Source organism: Equus quagga, chromosome 6 (assembly GCF_021613505.1).
Source record: "Equus quagga isolate Etosha38 chromosome 6, UCLA_HA_Equagga_1.0, whole genome shotgun sequence".
Classification (NCBI taxonomy): Eukaryota; Metazoa; Chordata; class Mammalia; order Perissodactyla; family Equidae; genus Equus; species Equus quagga.
The window spans coordinates 53,812,249-53,826,389 of record NC_060272.1 but is presented as its reverse complement, the minus strand read 5'-3'; the positions used below and the strand labels follow the sequence as shown (position 1 = coordinate 53,826,389).

At 40.3% G+C, this 14,141-nt stretch overlaps 1 protein-coding gene across 2 annotated transcripts in view; it reads left to right on the top strand.

The window, feature by feature from the left end:
* VWA8 (von Willebrand factor A domain containing 8) overlaps positions 1-14,141 on the top strand; it is a 357,132-nt gene that overhangs the window by 332,278 nt on the left and 10,713 nt on the right. For both annotated transcript variants that reach the window (XM_046664107.1, XM_046664108.1), the window contains 2 exons: positions 5,998-6,123; positions 8,195-8,353. In XM_046664107.1, the coding sequence (XP_046520063.1) occupies positions 5,998-6,123; positions 8,195-8,353 (285 nt within the window). The remainder of the gene's footprint in view (positions 1-5,997; positions 6,124-8,194; positions 8,354-14,141) is intronic.

Genomic DNA, 14,141 nt, shown 5'->3' with positions numbered 1-14,141 from the left:
AGCAGACAATCCCTGTGTTTCTATTGTGAGAAATAATAGATTTACTAGTGAAAAAACACATTCCTTCAAAGTCACCTTTTAGCATCTTTAATCAACTTAATTTTAGAAACGTACGTGTTGGAAACAATTCCCAGTTATTTGAGAAAATATTACTGTCCTTACTATTGTGATATATTAGGAAGAGGGAAAGAGTGAAAAATGAATTGGGAGGAGCCGGCCCCGTGGCCGAGTGGTTAAGTTTGTGCACTCTGCTGTGGCGGCCTGGAGTTTTGCTGGTTCGGATCCTGGGCGCAGACATGGCACCACTCGTCAGGCCACTCTGAGGTGGCGTCCCATGTGCCACAACTAGAAGGACCCACAACCAAAATATATACAACTATGTACTGGGGAGATTTGGGGAGAAAAATCAGAAAGAAAAAAAAAAAGATTGGCAACATTTGTTAGCTCAGGTGCCAATCTTTAAACAAAAAAATGAATTGGGAAATCCTTAGTACTAGTGATTTTCATTACTAATTAAATATAGACTATCACACTTCAAACACACATTCACTGACACGGTGCCTCCCCATCTTGAAGATGGGACTGCTATGACCCAGAAAATCTTAATAACTTGTCCAAAGTGAGCCAAGACTAGAATTCTCATATGCTGAATCCTAACTGATGCGTTTTCTACTATGAGCCACTCTTTGTCTTGATCATTGCATTCCTGAAACGAAAATAGATTCTGCATAGTAAAGAGCAATCATTATATTTATAACCAGATTTTTAAAAATAGACTTCATTTTTAGACCAGTTTTAGATTTATAGCAAAATTGAGCAGGAAGTCCAGAGAGTTTCTATATACCTCCTGCCCCCACACATGCACAGCCTCCCCATTATTAATATCCCTCATCAGAGCCCACATTTGTCACAGTTGATGAACCTGTATTGATAAATCATTGTCACCCAAAGTCCGTAGCTTACATTATGGTTCATTCTTGGTGTTGTACATTCTATAGACTTGGACAAATGCATAATGACATGTATCCATCATTATAATGTCATACAGAGTATTTCACTGCCCTGAAAATCCTCTGTGCTCCACCTATTCATCCCTCCGCACTTGACCCCTGGCAATCCCTGATCTTTTACTCTCCATAGTTTTGCCTTTTCCAGAATGTCAGGTATAGTCATATGCCACATAATGATGTTTTAGTCAACACCAGACCACATATACAATAGTGGTCCCATAAGATTCGAACCACATAGCCTAGGTGTGTAGTAGGGCATATGATCTAGGTTTGCGTAAGTGCACCCTTTGATATTCGCATAATGATAAAATCACCTAACAGCACATTTCTCCAAACTTATCCCTGTTGTTAAGAATGCATGACTGTGGTTGGAATGATACTATATGCAGCCTTTTCAGATAGACTTCTTTCATAGTAATGTGCATTTAAGTTTCCTCCATGTCATTTCATGGCTTGATAGCTCATTTCTTTTTAGCACTGAATGATATTCCATTGTCTGGATGTACCACAGTTTAATTCTCCATTCACCTACTGAAGGACATCTTAGTTGCTTCCAAGTTTTGGCAATTATAAATAAAGCTACTAAAACACACATGTGCAGATTTTTGTGTAGGCATAAGTTTTCAATTCATTTGGGTAAATAACCAAGGAGTGCAGATGCTGGATTGTATAGTAAGAATGTTTCGTTTTGTAAGGAACTACCAAACTGCCTTCTAAAGTAGCTGCACCATTTTGCATTCCCACCGTTGATGAATGAGAATTGCTGTTGCTGCGCATCCTCACCAGCATCTGGTGTTGGTGTTTTAGATTTTAACCATTGTAATAGGTGTGTAGTGGTATCTCATTCTCATTGCAATTCCCTAATGACATATGATGTTAAGCATCATTTCATATTCTTGTTTGCCAACTGTATATTTTCTTTAGTAACATGTGTGTTAGATCTTTTCCTCTTTTTTAGTCGAATTGTTCATTTTCTTATTGTTGAGTTTTAAGAGTTCTTTGTATATTTTGGATAACAATCTTTTATCAGATATGTCTTTTGCAAATATTTTCTCCTGGTCTATGGCTTGTCTTCTCATTCTCTTGGTAGATTTTTTTAGAAAGATAAAGTTTGTTATGTACTGTATTTGGGAGGAAAGTAATAATTGCAGCCATCGCTGTGAAGATGACGAGATATTGACACCGTTTTAGTAGTTTGGTCAGGAGCAAACTTCAGAGCCTCCGTCTTTGCTAGTGCCCTTCTAGGTGGTGGTTTTCAAAAGGCAGTGCATAGACTACCTATGGCCCCAGGAGTCCCCTGTGTTCCTGCTCGTCAGTGTGTGCTCTGTGGGCCAGCTCTACTGGCATCATCTGGGAACTTGTTCGAAATGCAGAGTCTCAGGCCCCAGCCTAGACCTACTGAATCAGAAATTGCATTTTATCAAGATCCCTAGGTTATTTGTAGGCACATTAAAGTTTGAGAAGGCTTGTTCCCCATAACCTGCAAGCTGGTCTCAAAGGTATATATGTTTCATAAAAATATAAAGAGATTTTTAGAAATCCTTTTGACTAAAAAAGAGAACTTATCTTTGTTTATTTCACATTGTAAAATTCACAAGTTCATTTTATGAAAATTGAAAAACATAGAAATTAAAAAAAGAAAACAATATCACCCATAATTCCACAATTCAAAAATAACCATGATTATTAATATTTTTACTTGTTTTCTCCCACATATTTTTCTTAGCATGTATGTAATAGACATGCATATATATTGAGATATTACTGTGTATACATGCGTTTATGTGATACTTTTATCACTTAACATTTTACAGTAAGCAATCAACTTTCATTCAATAAACTTTCATTGAACACCTACTACGTGTCAGGCCCTGTTCTAGATGCTGGAGTTATAGAAAGGCTCTTATCCCGTGAACCTGACTTTCTAGGGGAGCAGGTAGAAAATAGAGACAAAGAGATAAATAATACATTTGTAAACAATGGTAAGTGTGAAGAAAGCAAAATAGTAATGAGCTAGAGAGTGACCCAATGATTTTTTTCTTTTTTAAAAACCCATGCACATGATCTGGACCTCTTCAATTTCTTTAGGATTGAAGTGTAATGTCTAGTCATATCAAAAACTGTGATATTCTCTACACTTACTATTTGGTTAAACTGCATTGTCTATTGTACTTAATTGAATTACATATCACTGGAAATTTAACAGTGTCCCTCGAACTTTTGGACAGGTATACAGTGTCTGGGTGATAGTTCTTCATGGTACGTGAATCAGTCACCCCAACTTCTGCTAGCTTTAAGTGTGCTGTGATCTATTTTATGAAATAAAGAGGTTCCTCCTCTCTTTAATTGCGAGGGCTGGCCTGTCACATGCAGTCCTTTACACATATGGCCTCCTCACAAATAAATTCAAACCCAGCTTTAGGTTTTATTGGAAGAAGTGTAGTCATCTCCGCAGCAAAGAATCTTGCTTCATTTACAGTATGTTTGCATCCTAAGGCTCCATTTCCTTGCTCATTATTCTAATTCTATATTGTAGTATAATGTTTTTTAATCCATTTAAAATAATAATTAGGGATGTTAACACAAATTAAAAATCAATGGTCTGTGCTGCCAATGGAAATAATCCAATGAGATGGGACCTGCTATGCTCAGCCAAGGTCATCTGTATATCCTCCAGGTATGACAATCAGGTCACAATTAACCCCTCTGCCTGTTACCTTGGCAAGTTTCTTTTGCCATTTGTTGTAAGATATATTCTGTTTTCAGAAACACCAAAATATGGCTAAGGGAGTAGAATTACTAGTTAGAATTTTAGCATTTTATATTTCTTCTATGGTGAGATGGTAGGGGTTTAAATTTATTTTTGCTACAGTTGTAATCTACATTAAAAATCACAAGAATTAGGGGCCGGCCCTGTGGCTGAGTGGTTAAGTTCGTGCGCTCTGCTTCGGCGGCCCAGGGTTTCACTGGTTCGGATCCTGGGCGCGGACATGGCACCACTCATCAGGCCATGCTGAGTTGGCATCCCACATGCCACAACCAGAAGGACCTACTACTATGTACTATGTACTATGTACTGGGGGGCTTTGAGGAGAAGAAAAAACAAAAGATTGGCAACAGATGTTAGCTCAGGTGCCAATCTTTTAAAAAAAAGTAGTCACAAAAATTACTTAATCTGTAGCCATTGCAATGGTTCTTTACATGGTGAAAGCATCACTGGTTCATCAAACTACCTAGCAGCTAGTAGAATTGGGTAGGGTGTCCTCAGGGGCATTGCCTTGTCAGGTTTTGATGAAACTTTGAAAATCAACGCTTGGTGATAACAGTGGCACAGCTGTTCCATAATATTTCATGTAATCTCATTCCAGTTCTAATCCCATATTCCTCTTAAACCCAGCTCTAAAATCCACCTTCCATGCCACCTTGATAACAGCTGACTACTGCTACTACAATCTCTTGTACTTTCTGCACTGCTTATTTTCCCAGTCTAGCCTAATCTGTGAGAGTCTATCCTCATCTATGAAAGGCATTGGAAGCCAGTGCTCTGCATTTGGGTGCTTCCAAGGGTCGTAGGATCTCAGAGTTGAAACCTGAGTGGTCATCCACAATCATGTTTCCCAGCATAAAGTATCCTGGAAGCCTGAGAAATTACCCACTCCAAGTGTAATATCTTTATGTTGGTGGCTTAGATTCTATTTCCTGCTCACATTAATATATCTGTATTCAAATATGGTAATTTTGTACCTGTTTGCAGCAAGGGTATCAGGAACAGGAAAACAATACATGTAGTACTACCCAGAGTTATATTATGTGGAGCTTCTTTGTGTAGTGGTTGGTCTGCCCCTAAAATAGACAATGGCTGCCTGAAGCTTGGCTTTGTATTTTCAATTATAACGCTGTCATACAGCCACCTCCAATGAAACAGTGATGGAAGTGTGCTTAAATTAATGTGGACTTAGTTGTCCATTATGTGTCTCACCTGCTAATAATAATAATAATAACAATAATACCAGCCAAGATAGATTGCCAGGCTCTTACTCAGCCAATCCCGTGTCCTATCTCATTTAGTCTCCACACTAACTCACTAAGGTAGAAACTAGTGTTAGATTTGTTTTAGAGGTGAGGACACTGAAATGCAGACAGGGTAAGTAACTTCCTTGAGGTCAGCTATCTGATCATGGTGAAGGGAGGAGTGGAAGCAGGCTGTCCGACTCCAGAGCACGTGATCTTAACTACTGCTCTAGTTTGCATGCATAAAAATATGTTAGCTATTCTTCCCATTTCTTAATGTAAACACGGTCTTCAGCTGTAATAAACCTATGCCTTGATTAGGATATTGTAATTCTCTATCATTTAACTACCCCCTCCGTCCACCTAGCATAGTTGTAAGTTACTGTGGGAAAGTATTATGTGGAAATACCTTGAGAAAAGTAATTCAGAAGATTTCTGAATATAGATGACCAGAGAGACGTCTATGGTACAAAATGTTCACATACTGTTGTTTCCATTCGCACTGTAAATCACAGACAATTGGAGTACCAACTTCTTTTCCAAAAGGAAGAGTTCTGAAGATCACGTTTTCTCTGTGCTTGCGGACAATGTTAACAAATTCAAGCTGATTATTTTGTTACCTAATAAATTTTCTGGAAGTACTGTGACAGAAAATTCTCAAGAAATGCATCACTATTACATTTCCAGATAACTTCACATTTCTCCAAGGGTTCATCTGCATACTGTTTTCCCATTCACAAGTGCTCTGAGTTCATTTTATCATTCCATATGTTAAAACAATTAAAATTAACAAAATCCACACAAGGGCATTTCTTTGTCAGCAGAGCACAAACCAGTCAATTTATGAAACTGTGTTCATGCAGAACCATCACTTACTGAAAAGATCCCAGGTGTGTTCCCTGTTATTCATGCAGCAAGTGTGTCAGGGACCCTGCAGATCTAATTAAAATAAGAATTTGTGTGTGTGTCATTGTAGGCGAAGGGTAAAGAAAGACAGTGGCTAAGACACCAAGCTACTGGGGAACTAGATGATGCCAAGATCATTGATGGGCTGACTGGAGAAAAAGCCATCTACAAACGCCGGGGTGAGCTGGAGCCACAAGTAAGTAATGGTGAACTAGTAGCCTCAGATCAGCAGACTCCTGGCTTCTTTACAGACAAATGCTTTCTTGAGTTGCTGTCTTTGTCAAAACACCATAAACCCTGAATATGGCAACCAAGAAGACATTCTATTAAAAAAAGACTAGGAAAAAACATAAATATTATACTATTTATTGTATGAGTCAAGATCCAGCGTAAGTCAAAAAACAACAGGTGCACTCAAACTGAGTAATTTAAGGAACAGTTAATAAAGAGACTATTTACACAGGTAAGGGTGGGGTTTAGGAAAATCAAAAAGAGACAGTAAGTAGCTAATAACAGGGGTCTAACCCATCCCTAGATCTAAAAGGGCAGAGGGAAAGAGCCCTTACTGGAACCTAGAGAAGGTAGTTTATGGAGAGGGCAGCCACACAGGAGCTGTGGCCTTCAGGAGAAGATGGCTCACCCGTGGGCCACAGCAGAGAAGGGAATAAATATCCCATCCTCACCCTCTGATCTCCTGCCAGTGCCTCCCACCAGCAGAGCCCACTGGAAGCCAGCAGCCAAGAGAGAAGCTGATGCCATCCACGCAGATCAGCTCCAGGACACAGCAGGGTGCCCTGGAGAGAAACTGAAGACACTCAGTGTCTAATCCCAGAGGGTTATACAAGTGAAAACACTAGAGCAATGTTGCTAGTTTTGTACTGTTCTGTTACTTTAAAGATTTCTGTCCATCCTATAATTGAAGAAAATTTTAGAATTTTGAAGGAATTCTCCCTTAAATAACTCTAATTGTAGTATGTGAAGTTTTAGGCAGCCATAATATTAAAATTTTGGCAATACAATGGCAATAACGTAAAATACTGAGTCTCTTGGAGGCTCTGTGACTTCCTCTATCCCTGAATAACCAGAATTGCTAAGTAGCCACTGAGAGGTGGCGGTGCAGTGACTGGTGGGGGAAAAGGAGTCACTTACTCCATTTAAATGTTTATTCAGAGAAGATCCTTCGGTAATTTTGGAAGTTCTTACTTCTGTGTCATCAATGTGAGTCAAGGCTGCTTTCTTTACTTACTGACTCATTGTGGGCAACGAACGTGTTTAGATCCATCTAAACTTGTGAGCAGTCGTGAAGGCGTATGTGTCACTGCTCTTAATTTAGGCAGACTCCACAAGTCTTTAGGACACATATAGAATTTGTCTCAGATCATTACACTCTAACACCCAAGGTATTTTTTTGAAATTACTAACACTGCTCATTAGCTTTCATACATGTCCACAAGTGTATAATAACGGAATAATCTGGAATTTTTCTTCTTCCTTTTTTCTTGTAAGTAAAACTGAGAAGTATACTTTTGTTTTTAATCTGCAAATTGGTACGCAGGAGTCCAAAATCAAACTGAAATTCCTAAGAGTTTCACATTTTAATTGACAATTGTTGCTAAACAGCAGTTAGATGCCACTTGCATGCCTTTAACTGCCAAGAAGAGAAAGGAGAGGCAGTAACTCTGTGACTGGAAGGAAGAGAAAACTGAGACTTGCTAAAGACAGAAGACCTTGAAGAAATACTTTCCTTCAGTTCTTTGCCAGAACCACCCCCCACATAACCTTGTTTTAGGAATCTGACATTTCTTGTAGACTATGTGGAAAATGATTTTAAGGTCACTCGTATGGCAGGTACGAGTAAAATTGATGTGGGTTTCCAAAATAGTCTTCCTAGAGTAACTGACTCCAAGGCATGATGTGAACAAATGACATGTTGGGGTTTATATCTTTCCAGATTGTGAATTTTAAGACAGCGTCAGCCTCAGTGAGGCAGTTTTACTAGACTAGGTTGGGCCTTGAAAGGACCGTATTCTGAAGGAAAATCTTTCCCATGTGGCCCCGACTACCAGCACAGGCCTGAAATTCCATTTGCTGAAATACAATATGTAGACACGCCTTTCCACCTGCCAGGACAGCCTTGTGCAGTGCCGAGCCTACAGCTGATCTGCCTGCCTCCTGGCTGGCACTCTGGGGCCTGTGTGAGATCCCCAGAACAGCAGCCAGTGATGGTTCTCTGGTTCACAGGGCTTGTCTGTTGTTCGCTTCCTCAGCTGGGCAGCCTCCAACAGAAACCCAAGCGCCTGCGCCTGGTGGTGGATGTGTCTGGCAGCATGTACCGCTTTAACGGGGTGGATGGCCGGCTGGAGCGCTCCATGGAGGCCGTGTGTATGGTTATGGAAGCCTTTGAGAACTACGAAGAGAAGTTCAAGGTAATGACATGAACTAAGGATGATGAGAAGCATCACTGACCACATCTGCCCAAGAGTCAGCTCCGAGTTAGGGCATGATGATGGGTAGGTGGAGGCAGCTCCGCCAGAGTGGACAAAAACCTTCATCTTCTCATCAGCTCATTTAGCACCCTGGAGAAAGTGAGCCTTTTTTTAAATCTGCTCTAATAATCAGAAAATGATGTCATAATTTAAAGCGCAAATTACTACAGAAGAAAGAGCTGCACTTTATAAGTTGTGTGATATTAGCCATAGTGTTGGGGGGAATAAAAAGCACTTAGAAGCACCACAGTCTCTTCCCCAAATTTCTCAGAGCCACAATCCTCATCCCAATCCCCCCGCCCCTCGCCCCGCCATTATTGCCCCATCGCCACCCAGGCAGCCTCCCAGGCTTTGAGGACACCCTCAAAGTGTGCTGTTCTCAGCATTGCTATGCCTTTCCAAGTGGATGAGTATTACAATGAAGGTGGTCACCCTAGGAGAAATGCAGCCTGATATTTAACCTATTTCCGTTTTGTTCTTGCTCAGTTTGCTCTGCATCCGCCTTCAGAGGTCTGAGCATGGAGAAGGGATCCCCCATAGCCGTGTTACTGCCTAAGAAGAGCTCAGTAGTACACTCTTAATGAGCCACAGAGAGCACCTGCACGCCTGGCCCTTCCCAGAGCAAATAACCTTGAACACAGTCACATGCCGTGTAATTATTATCAAAAGTTCAGTTGAGAGAAATAGTATATGTGTAGACCTTTGTAAAGAGTACACAGTCTATCCATAGATATTCTGGATTGTATTTGGGATCAAACACATCCTTCAGAAATAGGTGAACCTAGCTCACGAGTTGGCTCGACATCCACCTACAGCTCAGGACTGCTGTCCTGAGTCATGTCTGTGTGTTATGATGGATACAGAAAGAAACACATTAGTGAAACTCATTACTTCATTTACTTTAGGCCATTTTTGAGGCTCATACAAGGGTCCTTTGTATGAAGCTCTACATGAGAGATTCCTTTTAGAATTAAGGGGTAGGAAAAAGGCAGCTTTAGTCCGTGAATGCTGTGGGTTGCCAGGCTCTAGACAAGTACAGGATACAAATACAAATAGGACATGGACTTTCACCATGGGGAGTAGCTTTGTTTCCCTTAAAGAACTGGAACGTGTTTCCCCTTGTGATTAGTGAAAACCGTGGAACTGTTCAAGATTCCATCTGAGGTTTTAGTTGCCAGGAAGCTCAGAGCTAAAATCAAAGACCAGCTATGACAACTTTGTTATGTCTCACAGCTTTCACACTAGTATTCAGCTTTTTCCTTCCCTTGACACCCCCTCCCTCAAGATGTAAGTTTTTCTTGATTTTGATTTTTGATTTTTTTATGTTTTATGGATTTATAGAAAACATTTATTTTCAAATACTTTAGATCCTTTCTACTATGAGATGGAATATAATTCTTAATCACTTAGACCACTGGTGACCAGTGGATGGTGAGACAGACATTGCATCAGCATAAATCCCACGTAATGTTTTAAAACCTTGGGTTCTGCTAATATTTGGATCAGCCCATCTACCTCTTTTGTGGATCTTGACGGTCAGAGTTCCTCAGCTGCCTTTGGGTTATATGGAGATTTTAATCCACTACAGACCATAGCAAACATACCGCTATTAAAATTGACATTCGCATATTATCCAGAACAAAATTTCCAGTTAGAAAGAGGATTTCTATACCTTTGAGAGTAGAGCTGCTCTGATATGTGAAACTGCTCCTTCTAGGTTTTTAGAAATGTTATTAGGAGTTAACCAAGAAATTGGTTGACACAGCTCCCCAGGACTGGGTAAAGGATTAGACAGAGAACAGAAGGTGCACCGCTAATAGGGAGCTCAGAGAGCCACTCCAATAGCCTGCAGGGAGATGGTGTGATCATCACAGAGCATGTGGGTATTTCGTTGCATCTCACACAGCAGAGTGTATAGAGAGATTCATATTTATCTAGTTCTCACTGTTAAAAAGTCTGTCGTCTGGAAAAACTATTAATGAAACTGCATATGCCACACAAAAAAGAAACAGTATCAAGGAAATGAGCTTTTTGCAAGATGTTCTGTTTTGTTTCTAATTGACAATTACAAACCAAATTGTTGCCATATGACGTGCTGGATTTCAAGAAAATTACCAATGTTAATTAAGCACTTGCTAAGAGCAGAGTACTCTGCTAGGCCAGAGTTCCCTGCCATCCTTGAACTTGTTGCCTAGTGCGGGAGACATGTAAAAACTACTGATTCTGATGGAAAATTCAATGAGAGATGGGCAGTAACAGGAACGAACAGAGCACTCCTCTCCCCCGGGCCTAAAGCAGGATTTTGCTGACAGTGTCTTCAGTTACCACAACAGTGTGAAGAATTTCCTCAGTTTGTGTCACTAAAACCACAGATATATTGAGAAGACAACCATAGTAATATATGACTGAGAAATCCAGTCATATATTTATAGCAAGAAATTATAGCAAGACACCAAGATAAAATCTTTTTTTTCAAGGCTTAAAGTAGCTTTATCTTTTTTTTTGATGCTATTAGATTTTTAACAGGTCGTACTTTAAAGGTCTTGGTTTTGTGCATTTTCTTGCTCTTATAAACATAGTCCTCACATTGCCTACAGTTCCTTCAGAGCTGTTTTTAAGAGGATAGAAAGTCTTATGAAACCAGTGCATTAAAATCTTTCCAACAAAAGGAAAAGACCTTAAGACTTCACAAAACAAGCTCTTTGAGGAAAGGTGGTACTTAGATGAGTGTCTGGAGGGGTGAGGGAGGGGACGGGATGGGGGAGGCATATGGATCCTCTTCCTGCAAATTCCTCGTCGTGTCCATAGACTTCAGAACTGGAGTCACCTCGCAGGCCATTTACTCCTCTCTCCTAATTCTTCAGACGGGAAACCGAGACCCAGAAACATTAAGGACTTTCCCCAGAGTCAGAAGGCTAGTTGGAGACAGTTGGACAGAGCCCAGGACTCTTCATCCGTTCATTTGTTTTCCCTTTTTGGTTTTGTTTTTGAACTTTCCCCCTTATTTCCCAACTTTTTTATTTTGGAAAAATTTAAACCTACAAAAAAGTTGAAAGAAGAGTAAAATGAACACCCATATGCCTTAACTTATATTTGCCAATTGTTAGTATTTTCGCTCATTGGCTTTATGTTTCTCTCTAAATATGTACTCTTTTTCCCCCTGCACTGAATCATTTGAAAGTAAATTATAAACATCGTAATACTTTACCTCTGTTTTATTATGCTTCTCCCAAGAGTAAGGACATTCTCTAACACAACCTCAATACAATTACCACATATAAAAAAATTATCAATAATTTTATAATATCTTCTAATACCCAATCCAAATTTACTTTTCCCAACTATCCCCAAAGTGTCTTTTCTAATTTTTCCCCCCCCCCAATCCAGGATCCAGCCAAAGACCCCACCTTCTCTTTGGTTGTAATGTCTCATTAGCCTCTTTTAATCTGGAAGCCACCTCCCCTGCCACTGCCGTGTTTGCTTTTCCTGATGGTCACTCTCTTGAGAGTCAAGATCGGTAGTTTTGTAGAATGCCCTTCGTTCTGGATTTGTCTGGCTGTTTTCTCATGGTGCCATTTACCTTGTCCCAATACCCCCTATATTTCTAGAACTCCTAACAGTCTTCCCCCTCCCCCCAGGTACGTTGGAGACTTTGTAGAATCCTCCCACCTCCCCTAACACTGACGTGTCTCAGGCTGAGTGGCCTGTGGGTAAAAGGTACAAAGGAGTCAGAGTGAAGCGGAAGCCTCTGCTCCACTCCCCCAGCCCCCGGTCCCCTTCTGGTGGCGACCACTGCGAGTGGACTTTTTGGTATCTTTCAAATACATCAAGAGGCAGCATACCATTCACTTTGTTCTGTGTCTTTACATTATATGATCACACTGAACTCATTTCATTTCTCTGTGCTTTCATTTTCTCATTTGTGAAAGAAGCACAAGGACTAGGAATAACTAATGAAAGGCTGTAATTTATTTACTCAGCAAATAGACAATGATGCATGAGCAAAAGACAGTTTTAGGAGCTCCTAGTGAAAAATTCATATTCTATAGCCCAGGATGCCATCACAGGCGGTGTCCTTAGCAACTCAGCACCGTGCTCTGAGACTCCCCACTCCTCAGTTCCAGACAGTTCTTAGTGTTGTCTTCCTGCAGTTATCCCTCTGCTATAAAGGTGTCTGCTCTGTATTTGCTTTGAAACCTTCAGAAGCCTCTGGTCTGGCCCGGTGATCTAGACTCCTCTCCGAAACCTCTCTCGGCATCTGCTCTGTGTTTTGCTTGGCATGGGTTCAGCTCCTGAGCTCCAGGTCATTACAGGCCAGGCCCAGGAGGCTCATTGAAGTCAGCCTCCACTTTTTATTCCACCTTAGCATGACTCATGCCAAGCCACAGGGATCCTTGAGCAAGAATTACTGAGAAGGAAAGGTAATTCTGTGGCAGGACACATTTCAAAGCCATCTGGAGTTTGTAAAGTTCCTCACAATTGTTCTACTAACTGAATTCAATTATTCTCAGAAACAGTATTTACAGTAGGTCACCTAAGACAAGAGCAATGTTATTTGCTAGTAAGCAGCATAAACTCCTCTAATCTTAAAATCAGCAGAATTTTTTATGTTCATATAGCTCTTAAACCCTAGAGTGAAAGTGGAATGGCAGTGGTTACGTGAGCCATTTTATTTAAGTCAGGAAGCATTTTTTTCCTTTATCTTCATTCCAGTTTGTTCCTCGTGATTTCTCTAAGACCCCGGGGATGTTTTCACTGTAACCTAAAGTAAACCCTCCTTTCAAAAGCTCTTAGTGTCTTAATTTTTTTCTTCGAAGAACTGGATAACACCAAAAATTAGGTGAGCATTTCTCCACTGAGCGTTTAAATAGTGACACTAGAAAACAGACTTATTTGGTTATTGAGAAGTTGGACTTTGAAAAAAAAGAGCTCAAGTGATTGTTCCATGGAGACATATAAACTATATTCTAAGGCCATGGTTTCCTAACAGTGTAACAGGGAACCCCTGAGGGGTGTTGAGGCGCACGGGTGAGTGGGTAGCGCTTTTTACCCCTCCCCCCGCTATCCCCAATTCAACCAAAACTGTTCCGCGTATATTGATATTGCATGATGTTTCACAGTCTGGGCTTCTGTGCAATATTTTGTTGGGAGAAATTCCACTGCTAAAAAACTTTTTAAATGAAAGAGTTAGAAAACCGCCATTCTAGGGTCAATACTGATTGTTATTTCTTATAGACTCTGGAGGCTTTCTTTTTAGAAAAGGCTTCATCAATCCTTGGGTAGATTTAGATGATTCAGTCCCTTGATAGGAGAAAAGAAGGCACAGGTGTTCCTACGACTAAGTGAAGCAGGCTTTTTCAGTCCATTTCTTGAGCATACCACTGATTTTTCATAGAATCTTGGGGGCAGGAATGAGCTTGGAAATTATTTTCACCAACCTGTTTGTTTTACAAGATGAGAAAATCAAGATTCAGAGAGGTTAAGTGCTTTGCCCAAGCACACACAGCTAAATTGGAAAAGCCAGGACTTCTGACTCCCACTTCAGGACCTTTTCTTTTTTAAAGGGCGACTATATTATATTGACACAATTATTGGATAATGGTTTTGGAAAAGTGGACACTGAACAAGTCAAGTAAATAAGAAAGAAAATAAAAGAATAAAAAGAAATAAAGAGAAGCCTGCTATGAAATCTGTACACAAGATAAAATTTCCATTTATAAGAAATAAA